This window comes from Oryx dammah, unplaced genomic scaffold, assembly GCF_014754425.2.
Source record: "Oryx dammah isolate SB20612 unplaced genomic scaffold, SCBI_Odam_1.1 HiC_scaffold_5, whole genome shotgun sequence".
Taxonomy (NCBI): domain Eukaryota; kingdom Metazoa; phylum Chordata; class Mammalia; order Artiodactyla; family Bovidae; genus Oryx; species Oryx dammah.
The window spans coordinates 44,048,177-44,065,703 of record NW_024070189.1 but is presented as its reverse complement, the minus strand read 5'-3'; the positions used below and the strand labels follow the sequence as shown (position 1 = coordinate 44,065,703).

At 46.3% G+C, this 17,527-nt stretch overlaps 1 protein-coding gene across 3 annotated transcripts in view; it reads left to right on the top strand.

Moving 5' to 3' along the window:
* The window catches only part of LARP1 (La ribonucleoprotein 1, translational regulator), a 62,400-nt gene extending 45,129 nt beyond the window's left edge, over positions 1 to 17,271 (top strand). For all 3 annotated transcript variants that reach the window (XM_040241464.1, XM_040241462.1, XM_040241465.1), the window contains exons 9-19: positions 1,896 to 2,070; positions 2,192 to 2,361; positions 4,511 to 4,903; positions 5,725 to 5,848; positions 5,971 to 6,176; positions 6,647 to 6,753; positions 7,570 to 7,721; positions 10,050 to 10,194; positions 11,719 to 11,828; positions 11,986 to 12,113; positions 13,630 to 17,271. In XM_040241464.1, the coding sequence (XP_040097398.1) occupies positions 1,896 to 2,070; positions 2,192 to 2,361; positions 4,511 to 4,903; positions 5,725 to 5,848; positions 5,971 to 6,176; positions 6,647 to 6,753; positions 7,570 to 7,721; positions 10,050 to 10,194; positions 11,719 to 11,828; positions 11,986 to 12,113; positions 13,630 to 13,830 (1,911 nt within the window). In that variant the 3' untranslated portion in view covers positions 13,831 to 17,271. The remainder of the gene's footprint in view (positions 1 to 1,895; positions 2,071 to 2,191; positions 2,362 to 4,510; positions 4,904 to 5,724; positions 5,849 to 5,970; positions 6,177 to 6,646; positions 6,754 to 7,569; positions 7,722 to 10,049; positions 10,195 to 11,718; positions 11,829 to 11,985; positions 12,114 to 13,629) is intronic.
* Positions 17,272 to 17,527: the final 256 nt, after the last annotated feature.

Here is a 17,527-nt window from a genome sequence, read left to right as displayed (position 1 = left end):
CAGGAAGGGCAGTTAAGTGCTTGATCTTTTCCTTTGTTAACCAGTTCTCAGAATTATGAGCTGATCCCTAATAACCTTCAAAGGTAACTGGTAAGGTTTCAGTTTGGTTTTTGTTTGTTTTTGTGTCATTATAGACTAGTAGATTCAAGCATTTTGTTTCATTTATTGTAGTTACTATGCTAAATCAAATCGTTGCCAGTGGGACCCTGGTTCATCTTGTACTTTTGTTGCCTCAGATCTGGAATGGCCTTTTTTTTTCCTTTAAGACACTCTGGGTCCTTTATTTTGGGGAAATGGTAGTTCTGATATTTAGATATCACAGCCTGAGTTGTAGGGTGTTTATTGCTACGCTTCGTCGTCATTGTTTTTTTTTTTTTTTTAATATATCATGAGATTACACTGATATTTTCTGTTAATATTTCTCCAGTGTCTTTACTTAACCCAAGGATCTTTTATGTTTGTAACTATTACTTTCTCCCATGCCAAAAATCCTGATTCCAAACAACATCAGAGTAACTATTTGTTTGTTTTGCTGTACACATTATGCTTACAGTACCTCGCCTACTCCTAATTTTTTTTCCCCATTTATATGGTCAGTGACTATTTTCTTAAGTTGAAATAATTTTTGTGTGGTTATGTACATATTAGCTTTAGTAATTTTGCTTTGCTCTCACATTTTTGGGAATGCTTTCTTACCCCTAATTTCTTACTTGTTTTACGTAAAATATTTCTGTGGTTCCAAAGGCAAATGGTATGTTGAAAGTAGAACTTAAAAGATTCTCTTAATACTTTTTTCTCTTTTACTATAAACAAACTTTTTTGAATCCTTCCATTAAAAAAAAAATAAGTAAATGCCTTTCTGTGTATTATATACTCACCCTTTCTTAGATGAATGGTAACATCGCACATGTATTTCTTCACCACTTTTTGCTTTCACTTAATGTATCTGGGAGCTGACCACTTAGTAGTAGTAGTGGTAATAGAAAGACACTCCTCGTTCTTATTTACAGTTGTGTGTGTGTGTGTGTGTGTATATATATATATCTTTTCATGGCTTAAAGGCCAGTGTGTCTTTTGTGTAGGAGTGGGATGGTTGAACTGAAGGGCAATGCGTGTATAATTTTGCTAGCTGTTACCTGATTCCCTTTCTAGTGTGTGTGCTTTCTGCATTCTCACCAGCAGTGTATGAGAATGCCTCTTTCCCCAGCCTCACCAACAGAGTATGTTGTCACATGTTGAAATGTTTTTCTTTTCCATTTAAAAGATTTTAAAAAGGAAATTCTTCCCTGCTCTCCATTACTTCACCCCCTTCCCCCGAGGTAGACGCCTGCAGCCCTTTCCCTGTGAACCCTGGAAAAATCTGTGTGCATTTGCATGTTTTTACTTAAGAGTTCCAACCCCAGTGGGGTCTTAAACTCATTGACCTAGACCTGGTTTTTGAGACTGTTAACCACCTCAACACATTTGAAGCTCATGTTTAAGCCTGAGTGGTGCTGGGTTGAATGGCTGTGCCATAATTGGTTTGAATTGCCTCTGTACTGTCAAGTTTAGGTAGTTTTTCCTTTTACAGGCAGTGTGGCTGTGAGCTGTGAATGGCCTTTTGTCCATATCTTATACATGTTGTCACCTGTTGGTACAAGTATTTCCCGGATTGATTCCTGGAAGTAGAATGGCGGGGTCAAAGGGCAAGTGTGATTTGCATGTTGTAGGTACCTCTTACAAGTTTGAACATCTCACTCATCTGCTGGTTGTGGAAGATGGGGCCAGTTTTCTCATACTCCGGCCAACTCTGGACATTTGTGCTGAGCTCATGGGGCTCAGTCATGCCCCATCTTCCAAGATCTTGGTCTGTCTGCGTCTTCCCTCTGCATCTTCTCCCTCCTTCTCCCCTGCAGGCCCTAAAGGACAGCAAAGTGGTAGAGATTGTTGAGGAAAAAGTACGCAGGAGGGAGGAACCCGAGAAATGGCCTCTTCCTGGTCCCCCAATAGTGGATTATTCCCAGACCGATTTCTCCCAGCTTCTCAACTGCCCAGAGTTTGTGCCCCGCCAGCACTACCAGAAAGAGACAGGTAGGTACCCTGCTGGCATGTGGATGCCTCCCTGGTGCCCTTGTCTTCCGGCCAGCAGTCCTGCTCGGGGCTGGCATCAAGAGGGCTGGAGGGATGAGGACCTCCCCTTTCTACCCTTCAGAGTCAGCGCCTGGCTCTCCCCGTGCGGTCACCCCAGTGCCAACCAAAACAGAGGAGGTCAGCAACCTAAAGACGCTGCCCAAGGGCTTGTCCGCCAGCCTTCCTGACCTGGATTCTGAGAACTGGATTGAAGTGAAGAAAAGGCCTCGGCCCTCTCCAGCACGACCCAAGGTGGGTGAGGCCTGTCCCCTGTCCTGGATTCTAGGAGCTTGGGCTGGAGAGTGCAGAACGGGTATCACATAGGCACAGAGCTCTGTGTTCTAAGGGGACAGAAGTCAGGTAGTTAAGGGTTATGATGTAAGCCATAGGTGACCAGTGAGTGCGGGAAGGCTGATATGGCCTGTTTCCATTTCCAGTGGATCACCCCTCAGGACAGCCCTAGTTCTGTAGTTCCTGAGTGGCATTTTTCACAGGAGGAGATCATGCAGCCTCTGGCAGCAGTCTCATTGAAAGTTAAGTGTTTCTTAATACTTGGGTGGGTTTTTTTGTTTGATTTTTTGGATTTGTTTGGAGGCTTATTTGGCCAATCTGTATGGCATGTGGGCCGTTAGTTCCCTGACCAGGGATCAGACTTGGGCCCCCTGCAGTGGAAACACAGTCTTAGCCACTGGGCCACCAGGGAAGCCCCTTGGCTGTTCTTTTTGCCTCATCTAAGTCCTTGTGGCTGTGTTATTTAGCGCCATCCCCCTGAATTTGTCCTCACTGTCTCATCTATAACTCCATCAAATCCTTTGAAAAGGGAAGGAAGAAGGAACAAACCCATGGCCTGGAGAGTGGGAATCTAGACTGGAACACAGGTCTTCTGTCATTGCTGGCTGGTGACCTTGGGAAACTTCTTTAATATCTGAAGGCCTCAGTTTCTCTTAGGTTGAAAGGAAGGAGGGGTTAGATTACTCTAGAAATAGTAGACCAATATATGAGTAGCTCACACATAGTCTTCTGTAAGAGCAGTGTTTCAATCTGAAACTAAAATTTGAGGAGCAAGCTTCTATTCCATTCACCTGCCCACTGCCATCCTGTCTTTGGATACCTTGGTCTAGGCCTTGAGAGGAGACCTGACAGATGACCTTGTATGGAATTCTGTGCCCCCTTTTCCATTGTACCACTGTGACTGACTCCCTCATCTCCTTCCTGCCCCCGCACCCCCGACCCTGTCTGTTCTGGTTGTTCAAGAAGTACCAGGTAGGCTAGGATCGTGAGGAGAAGGTAGTAAGCGAGAAGGACCTGACAAGGTTCAGTTCAGTCTTTAAGACTGCGGAGGCTTTGGAAAGGCCTTTCAAAAGACACCTAGCCTCCGGTCCAGAGTTAGAGCCTTACACTTCTACCTAGCCTACCCTGACCCTTGGAGAAGAGAATAGTTTAAGATTTATAGAGAAAGCTTTTTTTTTGGCACAGCAGGGAATTAATGTTTAAATATGTTCTGTGAGGTAAACAGATGTTTTACCTCCAAAAACTTTCAGATAATTCAGCTTATCAACACTCTGAAATACTTTGTTTTGGCTGAAAGGAGTCTTGTTTTTTCTCTTGCCTTGGGGACATGCTGTGTTTTTGGTTTTTTGTCTGTTTTGCCTCTTACAGTCTTTGTCCCTGCCTTCATCTGGCTTACCTAAACAGGTCCTTTCATAATCACTTCTTCACAGAAGCCTTCCCTGAGTGTCCCCGGTCCCGCCCCCAGTTGCTTAAGTGGCCACTCCCTAAGTACTCCTACGAGGCCTATTTATAGTCTTTACCATCACATTGCAGTTGGTTGGTTGGTTGACTTTTTCTCCCGCTAAACTGTGAGCTCCATAAGTTCAAGGACCTGGTCGCAGGGCCTGGTACTAGTGGTTCTTATCCATTCAGCAAATAGTTGAGCATGGGCTGTTATTCGGTCCCAGTCTAAGTTCTGAGGGTGCAGTGGAAGGCAAGGCAGCTGTGGTTCTTGCCTGGTGAAGCTTCCAGCTCATTGGGCGGAGTTCGGGATGGGGAAAAGGATGAAGCAGCCTGTTGAACTTCTTCATGTGCCCGCTCGGAGGCCAGGTGCTGTGGAGGGGCATGTATTTAGGTAAATGAGAGTGCAGTCTGTACATACAGGGAGCTTGTCGTCTCAGTGTTTGTGAAGGACTGATGTGAACTGTGAGTGGAGAAACCCAGAGTCCTATGGGACATCCTTTCTTCGTGAGTGACTCCAGTGCTGACAGCTGTGACTCGGTGTCGTTATCAGGGCTGCAGATGTGACAGTCCCGTGTTCAGGGGTCAGGGCTTCTCTCAGGGGACAGTGTCAGCCTGGCCTAAGGACTTCCTGGTGATTTTCTCTCTCTTTGGTCTCCCCCCATTTTAGAAGTCGGAGGAACCCAGGTTTGTTCACTCGACCACTCTGCCTCAGCATCTGCCCTCTCAGCAGCTGCTGTCCAAGGATCAAGATGAGCAAGAGGAACTGGATTTCCTGTTTGATGAGGAAATGGAGCAGATGGATGGACGGAAGAATACCTTTACCGCCTGGTCTGATGAGGACTCTGACTATGAGATTGATGACCGGGATGTCAACAAAATCCTCATTGTCACTCAGACACCACCTTATATGCGCCGGCACCCAGGGGGCGACCGCACTGGCAACCACACCTCGCGTGCCAAGATGAGTGCTGAGCTGGCCAAGGTCATTAATGATGGGCTCTTCTACTATGAGCAGGACCTGTGGACTGAGAAGTTCGAACCCGAGTATTCCCAGATCAAGGTGAGCCTTGGGCATAGTGGTGGTGGGGGCCTAGGGTGCCTGTGACGTGAGGCAGAGGAAAGCTGACAAGCGCGTGACCTTGGGTACAGAACCTCAGCACCCTCATCTAATAAAAGGGGGTGATGATTGACACTGCTTGAGGGGGGCATTAAGAATGAGAAGAGGTGTATAAACACTGTAAACTGCCAATGTGAGAGGTGATCATCCTGCTTCTTGATCATCCGTGTTTAATTTCAGAGGTTGGCTGGACACTTTTGTGAAGAATAAGATTGGATTTTTATTTCTGTTCTTAAATATTTAGGCATGTATTAAAGTTTAAAGGCCTTTTAAGGAACTTGCTTTTGAGTGTGGAATATGGAGAAAAGATAGGTCTTTTAAAAACTCACTGCTGCTTAGAAACAGTCAAAACTGGTGGTGTAGGCATTTTACAAAGTGTACAGAGTGGATGTGTATGGTGGTCAGTTGGCTTCTGGTGCACCTCTGTAGTGAGTGGTAGTTGTAATGTGTTTTGAAATGAGAGAATTGCAGGAAGAGAGTTGGGGAGGGGAGGCTATAGCAGGTTCCGGGGGGGCTGGAGTTCTGACCTCAGTGCTGCTGCAGGGAGGACTGGGCAAGTCTTCAGCCCTGCTGGGTGAGCACACTCAACCCCTGGGCACCTGGGGTTGAAGCGTGGTGATAGGCAGCTGAGAGCCCGGGGACCAGAATTCCATGTGGACGTGGCAACTGCCCTCTTCAACTTCCTGTCTGTCTTGATTCCTAAAACAGGCTAGGGCAGTCCTCTTACCAGCCTCTTTTCCCCACCCATCTTGTGTCCTCTGTAGCAAGAAGTCGAGAACTTCAAGAAAGTCAATATGATCAGTCGGGAGCAGTTTGACACACTAACCCCTGAGCCCCCTGTGGATCCCAACCAGGAGGTCCCTCCTGGACCACCTCGCTTCCAGCAAGGTGAGAGATGACCCCTGCCACCCTGGCCTGAGTGGGAGAGTCTGGAGCTGTCTGACGGGGCTTCTGGGGATAGGCAGTCACCGGCTTACCTCTGCTCACTGTTGCCACTCTTGCTTCTGCAGTTCCCACTGATGCCCTGGCCAACAAGCTGTTTGGTGCTCCTGAGCCTTCCGCTATCGCCCGCTCTCTACCAACCACTGTCCCAGAGTCGCCAAACTACCGCAATGCCAGGACCCCCCGCACACCCCGGACACCGCAGCTCAAAGATTCAAGCCAGACATCACGGTTTTATCCAGTGGTGAAGGAAGGTCGAACACTGGATGCTAAGGTGAGGTGTTGATGCTAAGCCACTAAGTCTGGGGCTCACTTGACTGCCTTCCGGGACTCTGCTTCTCTCCCTTGTCTTGAGCTAAGAAAGTACCACATCCCCCCACCGTACCCCTACCTGCTCTGTATTTTTAGGCTAGTGGGCCCATTGGGATTGAGTGGCTCCATCTGCAGTGTGGAATGGGGTCTGGGAGTGGTGGCCCAAGCAGCCATGATAAGATCTAAGGAGAACTGACAGGTCCTTGAGCAGATCACATCACTCACAAGCCTCAATTTTGTCACCTGTCAAGTAGTTGTGCCAGCTCCTCCTTACAGCTGTGGACAGCATGTGAGACTAAATAAGAAAATGCTTTGTAAATTGTGAGATAACTCAGACTTTAGGAGGGTATCGTAGTCTTACAAATACTTGATGCCCCTCAGAGTCATATGAGTATGACTGTATATTAACAAATCCCACACTGATCTTTGCAGACGCCTCGGAAAAGGAAGACAAGACACAGCTCGAACCCACCTTTGGAGAGTCACGTGGGCTGGGTGATGGATTCCCGCGAGCACAGGCCCCGGACTGCTTCCATCAGGTGTGGGCTGTGGGAAAGGGGGTCAGGCTGACTGCATGGAGGGCAGCAGAGCCGTGACAGTGATGAGACCAAGACGAGAGTACCTCTGGGGCCCTCATCCAAATCCAAAAAACCAGGAGTAGTCTAGAGAGCTTAAGAGAGGAAGGCTGCTTTCTGAAGTATGGTGGCTGCATGGTATTCTCATGGGAGGTTTGCTCAGTTGATTTCAGACATGCATATCTGCTGCCTCCCTCTGGATAGCTCAGGAGTTGAATGAAAGTACAGCTGTGTCTGCTGGATACAGCTTCTGGCGGTAGGGCTTGGATTCCTTTTTATTTATTCTCAGGAAAATGATCCCAGTGTTCTGAATTCCAGAGCAGGTTTGGGAGCCATTGACCTATGCACTCTTATTTATTCCCTGCAAAGATAGATGGTGGTTTTACAAAAAATATGGATGGGTTAACCCATTCCAGCTTGTTAAGGAAAGTTAAATGTTAACATGGGATAAATAAACAGCTAAAAGCTCAGGTTTGGGCATTGTACAGATCTGAGATGTTAAATATTAGCTCTGTGACAGGGCAAGACTCCCAGTCTCTGTGAGCTCCAATGTCCTCACTGTTAAAAAAACATCCAAAGGTTGGTTGAGTAAGTGAGACCCATGGATATAATAAGTGAGATCCATGCATACAGTTAATTAAGGGTCTAGTACAGTAGCTGGGCCTCTGTTACACTGAGAGGCTGGATGTTGAAGGCTGGAAGGAACCAGAGGGACCCCTGCTGTCTGATGGTTGGCTGCCCTGGGGAACCTGGTGACACTCTGTTTCATGGTCTCTGCAGCTCCAGCCCCTCAGAAGGCACGCCTGCAGTTGGCAGCTATGGCTGTACCCCTCAGTCGCTGCCCAAGTTCCAACATCCTTCCCACGAGCTGCTCAAGGAAAACGGCTTCACACAACACGTCTACCACAAGTATCGTAGGCGCTGCCTTAATGGTAAGAAGCACAGAGGGAGAGGGTGGAGCTTCCTGGGCCGCTACTGAGATCCAGAGTAAGGGCTGGTGGAGCAGGTGACTGTTCTCTCTAGCCTCAGAGCAAGAAGTGACATAACATTATAGCAGGAAGGACTGAAGTTAGTTTTAGAATATAGGAGGCAAAGAGGATCTGGTGCTTAGAATATTCCTGTTCCTTGATTTTTCTCTATTGATCTTAAAAAAAAATCCAGGAGTTTCTTTCCTGTTTCTGGTGAAACCATCGATGTTACAAACAAATATGCATGAGACAGCATATATTCTCCAGAAAGATGATGACCTGTGGACCAAATCCAGCCAGCAACCTGTCTTTGTACTGCCCTAGAGCTAAGAACAGTTTTTGTTTCAACATTTTTAAGTAGGGGTGGGAGGGTGAGACTTTATGACAGAGGCCAAATGTGACCTGCAAAGCCTAAAATATTTACTCTCTAGCCCCTTACAGAAAAAAAGATGGCTGACCCTACTCTAGATGAGAGTGGAAGGAGAGAACCTCTCTAGACACTCACGTGTTTCCTTTCATCACAAAAGGAGATAACCTTTTAACTGTAGGTTTTTCTTGGGTTGTTTCTAAAGATTTTCATAGCCATGCTCACTTAGAGTTACTGGTCACTCAGCCCCCTTTTATTCAACAAAACATGGCTGCTCAATGCTTGGTTCGTTCACCTTACTTCCCTCTTCATGTTGTATGTGTGTGTAATAACAGCTTGAGTGTAAATACAGTTCACACTATATGATTCACCTGTTTGAAGTGTACAAACTCAGTGGCTTTTAATATATTTGAGTTGTGCATCCATCACCAGAATCCACTTTAGAACATTTTCGTTACCTTAGACGTAAGCCCTGTGCTCCTTACTAGTCATTCCCCCTCCCTCCACCTCCCCAACTCTTCCCAGACCTACACAACCACCAATCTGCTCTCTCTCTATGGATTTGACTTCATAAACATGGACTCATGACACGTGATCCTTTGTGACTGGCTTCTTTCCTTTAGCGCATAATTTCAAGGTTCATTTATGTTGTACCGTGTATCAGTACTTAATCCCTTTTTATTATCAAACAACATTCCACTGTGGATGATACCACCTTTTGTTTATCCGTTCATCAGTTGGACAAAATTTCTGCTTTGTCTTTTCATGAGTAATGCTACTTTGAACATTCCTATACATGTTTTTGTGTGGACATAGGTTTTCATTTATTTTGAGTGGAACCGTGTAATTCCCGGGTCATATAATAGGGTACTTTTGTGTAACCTTTTGAGGAATTGCTGCAGGACTGTTTTCCTAAGTAGTGGCATCATTTTATATTACTCACAGCAGTATATGAGGGTTCTGATTGCTCCATATCCTCCTGACACTTATTATCGTCTTCCTTTTGAGTATAGCCATCCTAGTGGGTGTGCAGTGATATCCTGTAATGGTTTTGATTTTATTTGATATGGTTTTGATAGCTAATAATGTTGAGCATTTTTTCATATGCTTAATGGCCATTTGTATATCTTCTTTGGAGAAATGTCCATTCATATCCTTTGTCTGTTTTTTAACAATTATTTGTCTTTGTTATTAAGTTGTAATAAGTTTTTATTCTAAATATAAGTAAGTCCCTTATCAGATAATATAATTTGCAAATATTTTTCCCATCCTGTGGATTGTCTTTCCACCTTGTTTGTTGATCATGTCCTTTGAAATACAAAGGTTCTTAATTTTTAAATGATAGCAGATTTTTAAAATTTTATCTGTTGTTTCTTGTTCTTTGGTGTTGTGTGTGTGTGTATATATATTTTTTTAATTTTTAATTGGAAGATAATTGCTTTACAATATTGTGTTGGTTTCTGCCATACATCAACATGAATCAGCCATAGGTATATATGTGTCTCCTCTCTCTTGAACTGCCCTCGCACGTACGATTTTTAGTTAATATTGTAGGACTCTTAACATAATCGGTAACAATGATATGATGAATATAATTTGTTGAGTGCATGGATTGCTTATTTGTGCTTTTCCTGGCTCTGACTACACTGAGAGCAGTGATATTTGAGGTGGAGAGGTAGACCAGGATGTCCGCTTCAGAGGCAGATGCCACCTACTTCTGGGGGTGCTCAGGCCCCGTGCCCAGCAGCAGGGCCTACTGCAGAGTAGTTAGTCCTCAGTGAATACTTCCCTGGAGACGTAACAATGATGAGCAGAGGAATTGGGAGGAGAAAGGACTGATGTCTTTGAGCCACAGGATAATTTGTCCCCCACAGCACAGGCAGCCTGGCTCTAAATCATATCTGTCCTCTTTCCTCCCCAATCAGAGCGAAAACGCTTGGGCATTGGCCAGTCTCAGGAGATGAACACTCTCTTCCGCTTCTGGTCCTTCTTCCTCCGAGATCACTTCAACAAAAAGATGTATGAGGAATTCAAGCAGTTGGCTCTGGAGGATGCCAAAGAAGGCTACAGGTGAGTAAGATTGGGGTGAAGACTGACTGGTGCTTGAGAGATGGTGAGAGGGTATCTTTGTTGGGTCTTCTTCCAGAATGGTGATAGGAAATCCATTGTGTATATATTTTGTGTACTTTATTTTAAAAAATTAGGACTTTTGAATAAGTAATATATTCAAAAATCAAAGAAGTCGTAAGGTTATATATAGCAAGAAGTCTTCCTCATCCTAGTTTTTTGGCCGTCGAGTTCCTTTCCCCACAGGCAGCCAGTATTGTTAGAATCTTGTGAGTTCTGTCTAAAAATACTTGGCTTATGTAAGCAAGGACAGACCTGTGTAGTTCCCCCCACCCCCACACACACACTTCTTTTGTTTATATAAAAGATGGCCTCTATTGGGTAATATTTTGCACCTTGCTTTTTTAATTAATGCTGTATTTTAGAGATCATTCCATATCCCTATATAACTTTCTTTTTTTTTTTTTATGGCTTATGTGGTCTTATTGTATAGATGTACCATAATTTATTTAACTAGTCTCCTATTAATAGATACTTCAGTTACTTTTAATATTTTGCTATTAAAAAAACAAAACAAACTAGAGGAACACTTTTCCCAAGTAAAATCTTTTCTCTGTGAACAATTTGAAAAGGACAAATGTTTAAAGAAGCTGGGGGAAAACATCTTCAGTCCAGAGACAACCAGTGTTAATGTTCTGCCATATTTATGAATTCAGGTCATAAAGGAATGCTTTTTTAAATATATTCTTCATCATTTATAAGCATGAGCATTTCTCCATGTTGTTAAAATACTTAACCTTTTTGCCATCTTACAAAAGTTTTATGCTTTTGGCTGAAAGTTTAGAAAATAGAGATAAAATCATCTGAAAATCCTACCTCCCAAAGATAATCCATGTCAGTGTATTTAACATCATAGTCTGTGCCCTTCCAGACTTGGTGCATGTGTAGATTTAAAATTTACTTACTTGTTTACAAAATGTGTTTGTCTAAGACTTAAGTTTTTCAAAAGAATGCTGCTATGAACAATTTTGGTACATCTATAAAATCTAAATCTACATTCTTGGTCATTTCCCTGTATACGTTGCTAGAATTGAAATTTCTGAGTCCGGTGAATGAATAGATGATCTAATTGCCATGGTCAAATGGCTTTGCAGAGAGCTCATGCTGGTGATTGACAAAATTTGCTTAGGGGACAGACAACAAATAGCTTAGGTTTGTGGAACATAAAGTCTCTTGTTACAACTACTGTCTGCTCTAGCAGCAGAAAGTAACCAGTGATACTTCATAGGCAAATGGGTGTAGGCAGAAGGCTGTTGTTCATTTGGCCCAAGTTTGCTGACCCTTGGCGAATGTTTAATGCTGGACTCATTTAGACTAGCATTAAATGCCAGCCTTCTCAGAGAACACTTAGCATTTTCTCAGTAATCCATGTATTTTAAATGGTTTCATAGATCTATCATCCAGATGCATTACCTATTTACAGATAAAGAAACTGTCCTGATTTCACTGACTTGTGTTCTCCTACAGATATGGTTTGGAGTGCCTTTTTCGATACTACAGTTATGGCCTGGAAAAGAAGTTCCGGCTGGACATATTTAAGGACTTTCAGGAGGAAACCGTGAAGGACTATGAAGCAGGTAAGAGTCAGAGTTGGGACTCTGTGAGCCCTGGTCATCTATCTGTCTTCTCGGCCCCTGGGCTTGTCTGTATCACACCACATCCCCTTCTCCTCAGCCTCTCTATTCTTAACTTCTCAGTGGCCAAGCTTCTTTCTACCTCTCTCTTTCCCTGCAGGTCAGCTATATGGGCTAGAAAAGTTCTGGGCCTTCTTGAAATATTCCAAAGCCAAAAATTTGGACATTGACCCCAAACTTCAAGAATACCTCGGCAAATTCCGACGTCTCGAAGACTTCCGAGTGGATGTGAGTGGCTGTCTCTCATCTTTCCCACCCTGATTGTCTTAGAAGGAAAACTGAACCAGAGATCTGGATACCTGGGTTTTGATCCCAGCTGGGCCACTAGCCCAGGGACCCTTCTTGTCCCTTTTGGGCCTTAAGTTTCTTAAAGAGAAGGTGTGAGAAGTGGGCAGTGAAGGCTCATTGGAGGGTTTGTGATCACTCCCCACTCCCTTTCCCATAGTGGATGTGGCTGAACCATCATAATGCCCTTTCTGTCTTACCTCCATCCCTCTTTGCTGCTATGCCCTATTTAGAGGTGATCAGGATGAGTACTCTAGGTAAGTGTTATTCTTTCTGGGAGAGGTCAGTTCCAACCCTAGAACTTGATAAAGTATGTCTAGTTCTTCCCTGCTCCTCCCACTTCTTCTTGGCACAGTGACTCAACAGTGACATCCAGTGGTGGGTCAAAGTTATGACTACTGGTTCCTCTTCTGTCCTGAGTGTATCAGGGATTCCAGAGATAAGTAAAACTTTTTCCTTCAAAGTGTTTATAGTGTAGTAGGGATATGCCAATCGTGTTACTCCCTTGAAACCTTTTAGCAAAAGGGCAAATAGAAGTAAGTAATAGTCTTCACATACATTAAAAAATTTGACTTTATTGTGTGTCAGAGACTATGCTTTAACCTTTTTAAACCTTTATAAAGTGAAGCAGGCAGGGTTCTTGTCGTCATCACTATAGCAGTGGATGATCAGGAGCCCATGGCCAGCCAGTGAGATAGTGGCAGTACTTCTCAGGTGTCCTGACGAAAAGTTAGGCCCGTTTTCTTCCATCCTTAAGGACTTCCTCCTTTGGGGGCTGGAGCCGGGGGAGGGTGCAGAGGGTGCATGTGCAGGAAATAGGGAGACCTGTTGGGAGCAGAGCAGAAAGGGCTCAGCTTTGGCTCCCAGAAAGGGGAGAGGTGACCTTGGGGTTACAGGACCTCTGGCAGTGGTGAGGCTAGACTGGATCCCAGTCTGACTCTTAAGATCAGTGTCCTTTTTAGGGCCATGAGGCAGTTCCCAGGAGTCTCTGGGCCTTCTGAATGGAGGCATGTCAGTGGATTGCACGCCACATTCCATGTACCGTCTCCTGAGCAGCCGCCACTTCCCAGAAGGGAAGCGGAAAGATGTATGGATAAGGCCTGGGCTTCAGTGCTGGATAGGCCTGTTTCAGATTTTGTCTTTACCAGTTAAAAGTTCTGGACCCCTTGGCAGCAAATTATTTTTCTGTGCTTTGCTGTCCTCATCTATGAAATTAGATGGTCATGTCTACATCAAAGGGTTGTGTAGACCCCATGAGTAAATGTGCATAAATCAGTACAAGGTTTGGTATCTTGGCGTGGAGATGTGCTTAATAAAACTAGTGACTAGTTTTTAGGGTTATAAACCTATTTATTATCTACACTGGGAGGTAGGAAGTAGGGGGTTTCTGAATAGCCCTGGCAAGGGCGGGGGTGTGGGTAGTGCTCCCTAATCACCTGTGACTCCTGCCTTGTTACAGCCCCCCATGGGTGAGGAGGGCAACCACAAGCGACACCCAGTGGCGGCAGGAGGTGGCAGCGGCGAGGGCAGGAAACGGTGCCCCTCCCAGTCTTCCAGCAGACCCACCAGCCAGCCCCCCACACCACCCACTGGCCAGCCCGTCCGGGAAGATGCCAAATGGACAAGCCAGCACTCGGATGCACAGACTTTGGGAAAGTGAAAAGCCCTTTAGCGCTGGGGTTTTGCGGGGAGAAGGGATGGAGAGGGTAGGTGAGCGTCTGTGGGGGTGCCCAGTCCCAGGAGAGGGGACAGAGAAGGGACAGGCCTGTAGTCATTAGGATGGGCCTTCGTGCTGAGTAGCAATGTGTATACCATTTGGGCTATCAGAGGTACCCCTGGGCAGGAGCCTCCACACACCCCCTTCCCTCTTCTCTCTTCATGACTCTTCTTCACATCCTAGCTTCTTCTAAGGGGGGGAGGGCAAGGGGGGAAATTTTTATATATATATATATATATATATATATATCAAGTTTTAAATTATTGATAGTTCGTCTGGATTACCAAAATCACTCTGCAGCCCTGCCCGCGGCTGGTAGGCCGCAACCCTGGTCCCCATCCACAGCTGCCTCCTGCTCCCCCTCAAGCCAACTATGCAGCCCACGAAAAGGCCCTGTGGGCCCCATTGCCCAGCACTGTTTCATAGAAGGCTCTGGCAGCGTCCCTGGGCCCTACAAGCACCAGCCCCTTGGTCATCTGGGGCTTGCCATCGCCATGTTCTCTCCCTGCTGTCCCCATTACACCCTTCTGCCATCTTCTGGGAGGAGGAAACCAAAGGATTTAGAAGTGGGGTGAGGGAAGGTTTCAGCCTCTCTCCATCCCCCTCTCCCCATGCCCCTTACTCCAGCCCAGAGAGACGCTGCTCATACCAGAAAAGACTATTGAAAGATGATTTATTTTATTTTTCTCTGACCTTTCCATCCTTGGGGAAATGAAAAGGAAAAAAAAAAGAAAAAAAAAAAGAAAAAATCGACCATAAAAGACCAAAAAAAAAAACCATCAGAAAACCCCCACCTAATCCACAGAAAGTGATGTCTTTCCCCTACTCTTGGGATTTTTTTTGTTTTGTTTTGTTCTTGGAAATAGTATTTTTTTAAAAGTTGCCTTATTGTGGAGTGGGAATCTGAAATACCCAAATGCCTGTTTTCCTCCGTGGAGTCAACTTAAAAGAGCTCGCACCTTCTCTGGATGTGCCTGGGCTGGATTGGTTAGAATCTGTCTCTTGACTGAGTTGCATGTACAGCACCTCCTGCTTGTAGGCAAGAGAGTTGGGAGTGGCTCAGATGAGAGCCGTGCCCAAATATCCCCGCTGTCGCGTCATTTGAGGCTGACACTCTGTGTCCACATGCTGCTGCCACCGTCGTGTCGTCGCTCTGCTTGCTGTTCCTTTCGCCAGGCTCCGTCCTGCCGTGACGCCCTTCATCCTGCCTTCGGAACCCCAAGGCCAAGTTTGCTTCAGATTGTTGGAGGACAGCACTGGCCTGGATCTGGGGCACACTTGTCCTCAGCCTGACCGTCTTTCCCCACCTCAGAGGGGAAAGGTGAACACTTGGCAGCTGAGGCTTGGAAACATTGCTTGCGTTCCCTCGATCGATCTCTGAGACCTCTAGGAGGCTTTGTCTCTTAAAAGGTGGAGAAGGATGCTGTTCTTCTCCCATGGGCCGGGTGGGTTTCTCCATCTTGCATCACCCCTCTGCAAGCCATCTCTGCCCACCTTCCAGTTGACCCTGCCTAGGAACAAGTGATGAGGAGGCTTTGAGGGTATGGGGAATCCTGCCAGTTGGAGAAGCCCCATGGCCGGAAGGTATATGTGGACATAGAGTATGCCTGTCTTCACTTCTCCAGCCACTGACTGCTTGTCTCGGGCTGTGGATGATTAGTGCAATGGCCGGTCTCCTGGCAGCCGCAGCTAGGGACGGTGACCCGTGACTGGCCTTCACAGACTGGGCTGGGGGCTGGGCGCGGGCATGATGACACACACACCCCGAGGTGGTGGTGGTCATGCGCTCACACTCTCAGCCGTCTTCAACTGCTTCCTCTGTTGGGCCCGAAATTTGGGAGTAGGGGCCAGCATCTCAGGCTGGCAAGGGCTTGTTTTCTGTCTCGGGCACCTCACTGCTGTGCCACCCCCCAACCCCACCCTCCACCCTCCCATTATGGGGAAGCCCATCTCCATCCCTCTGAGCTGGTTGTCAAGATGAGTGTCTGCTCTGTGCTCTGACAGTGGAGTCTGGGCCTCTCCCTGCCCAGCCCGGTGCCTGCCCCATGATGTACCACACACCGGACACCTGGACCCCCTCCTTCCCTTAATTGCCCCTTTTCCTTCGGGTTGCTCGGCCCTGTACTGCTTCCAGCACCATGATAACCTCAGTGTTTGTTCTCTGCTGGGTTTGGGGTCACAAGGAAGCCTTGAGAGTGTGGGCTGTTGTCTAGAGTTTACTCCCAGGCCACGGGCCTGCCATCCTCTCCCTGACCCTCCCCACAGACACCCCAGAAAGAAGAAGCCCCTTTGGGGTGGGGAGGTGAGGACTTCATCTCAATACAGGCTGGGGATGGGGTGGGGGATGCTTTTTTTCTTCCTTTTTTTTTGTGTGTGACATGTTTGGAGTTAATGTTGCAAAGAGTAGTTTACATCTTCACTTTCTGAAGACACTTGAATTTAGGACCGATGTATCTGTGACAAGCATGCCAGGAGTGGCAAAGGACATCAGGGCTTGCCACTTCACACCCACCATCCTCCATGGGGATCCAAGATCTGAGACAGAAGCGACAGCCTGCCCCAATCCTTCCGTTCATCCTGTACCTTTCCGAGATGGGTCCACGCCAACATGACCTTTGGGCCTCAAACATCAGAAGGTCTGTGTACCTCAGCTCTGCTCAGGGGCAGGTTTCTCCTGCTGTCTCCTGAACCTGGGAGGAAAGGCACTCGAGGTAGTGCCCGACGCTGCCGCAGCCTGGACCCCTTGGGCTCAGAGCCCAGCGAGGAGCCCCCATGTCAAAGTTGTTATGTTTTTGTTCTGTTCTGTTGTAGTTCTTCTCTCCCCTTTCCTGGTGATTGATTTTACAAAAGAAAGCTGCTCAGAAAGCCCTGGCAGTGGGAGGAGGGGCAAAGAAGACAACTAGTTAGGGAGGGTGGGCTGGTTTTTTGCCAAAAGCCTGGGTAGAGTGGTCTGGATCACCCTCCCGAATGGGACCCCCCAAGTATCTCGTGTGTGAGGGTCCCAGGATTTGTCCCAGCCCCACTCTCTCCTTCAGCCACATTGATGGCAGAGGCAGAGAAGATCAGAACATACAGCCCATTCTGACTGGAGAGGAAAACTTGTCATCTGGCTTTGCGGAGAAGGTTCCACCTTATGCTCATAGTACATTATCTTTACCATGTGCTAGGATATCACATTTACAAGGAAAAAAAATGTAAAATACTTGAATGAGCTTGTATTATAACATTAATATTATTGAGAGTATCTGCTTTTCAGGCTGAAGTGATTCATTCATTATTCTAGTCCTGCTTTAGTCGTTTGTAATTTGTGGTAATTATGCTTTTCTTTTTAATACAAAAAAAATGTATAAAAATAAAAACTTGAAAAGGCAAAAAAAAAAAAAAAAGGCAGCCTGGCTGGTCTCCCATGAAGGGGTACGGCTGTTGGGTGTGTTGGGTGGAGCCTGGTTCACGTTCTGACCTCAAATCCGTGGGAACCTGCCCTCACATGAGCACATGGAACCTCTCCAGGGCACTTTCCTGACAATGTCTGAGGCTCCTGGCGTGCTCAGGTGCTTCCTCAGGGGTCTGCAGAGCTATGTGTCTTGAGCTTATGTCTCTGCCTTGTGTCTGAGGGCGGGGGAGCGATAGCCAATGCCAT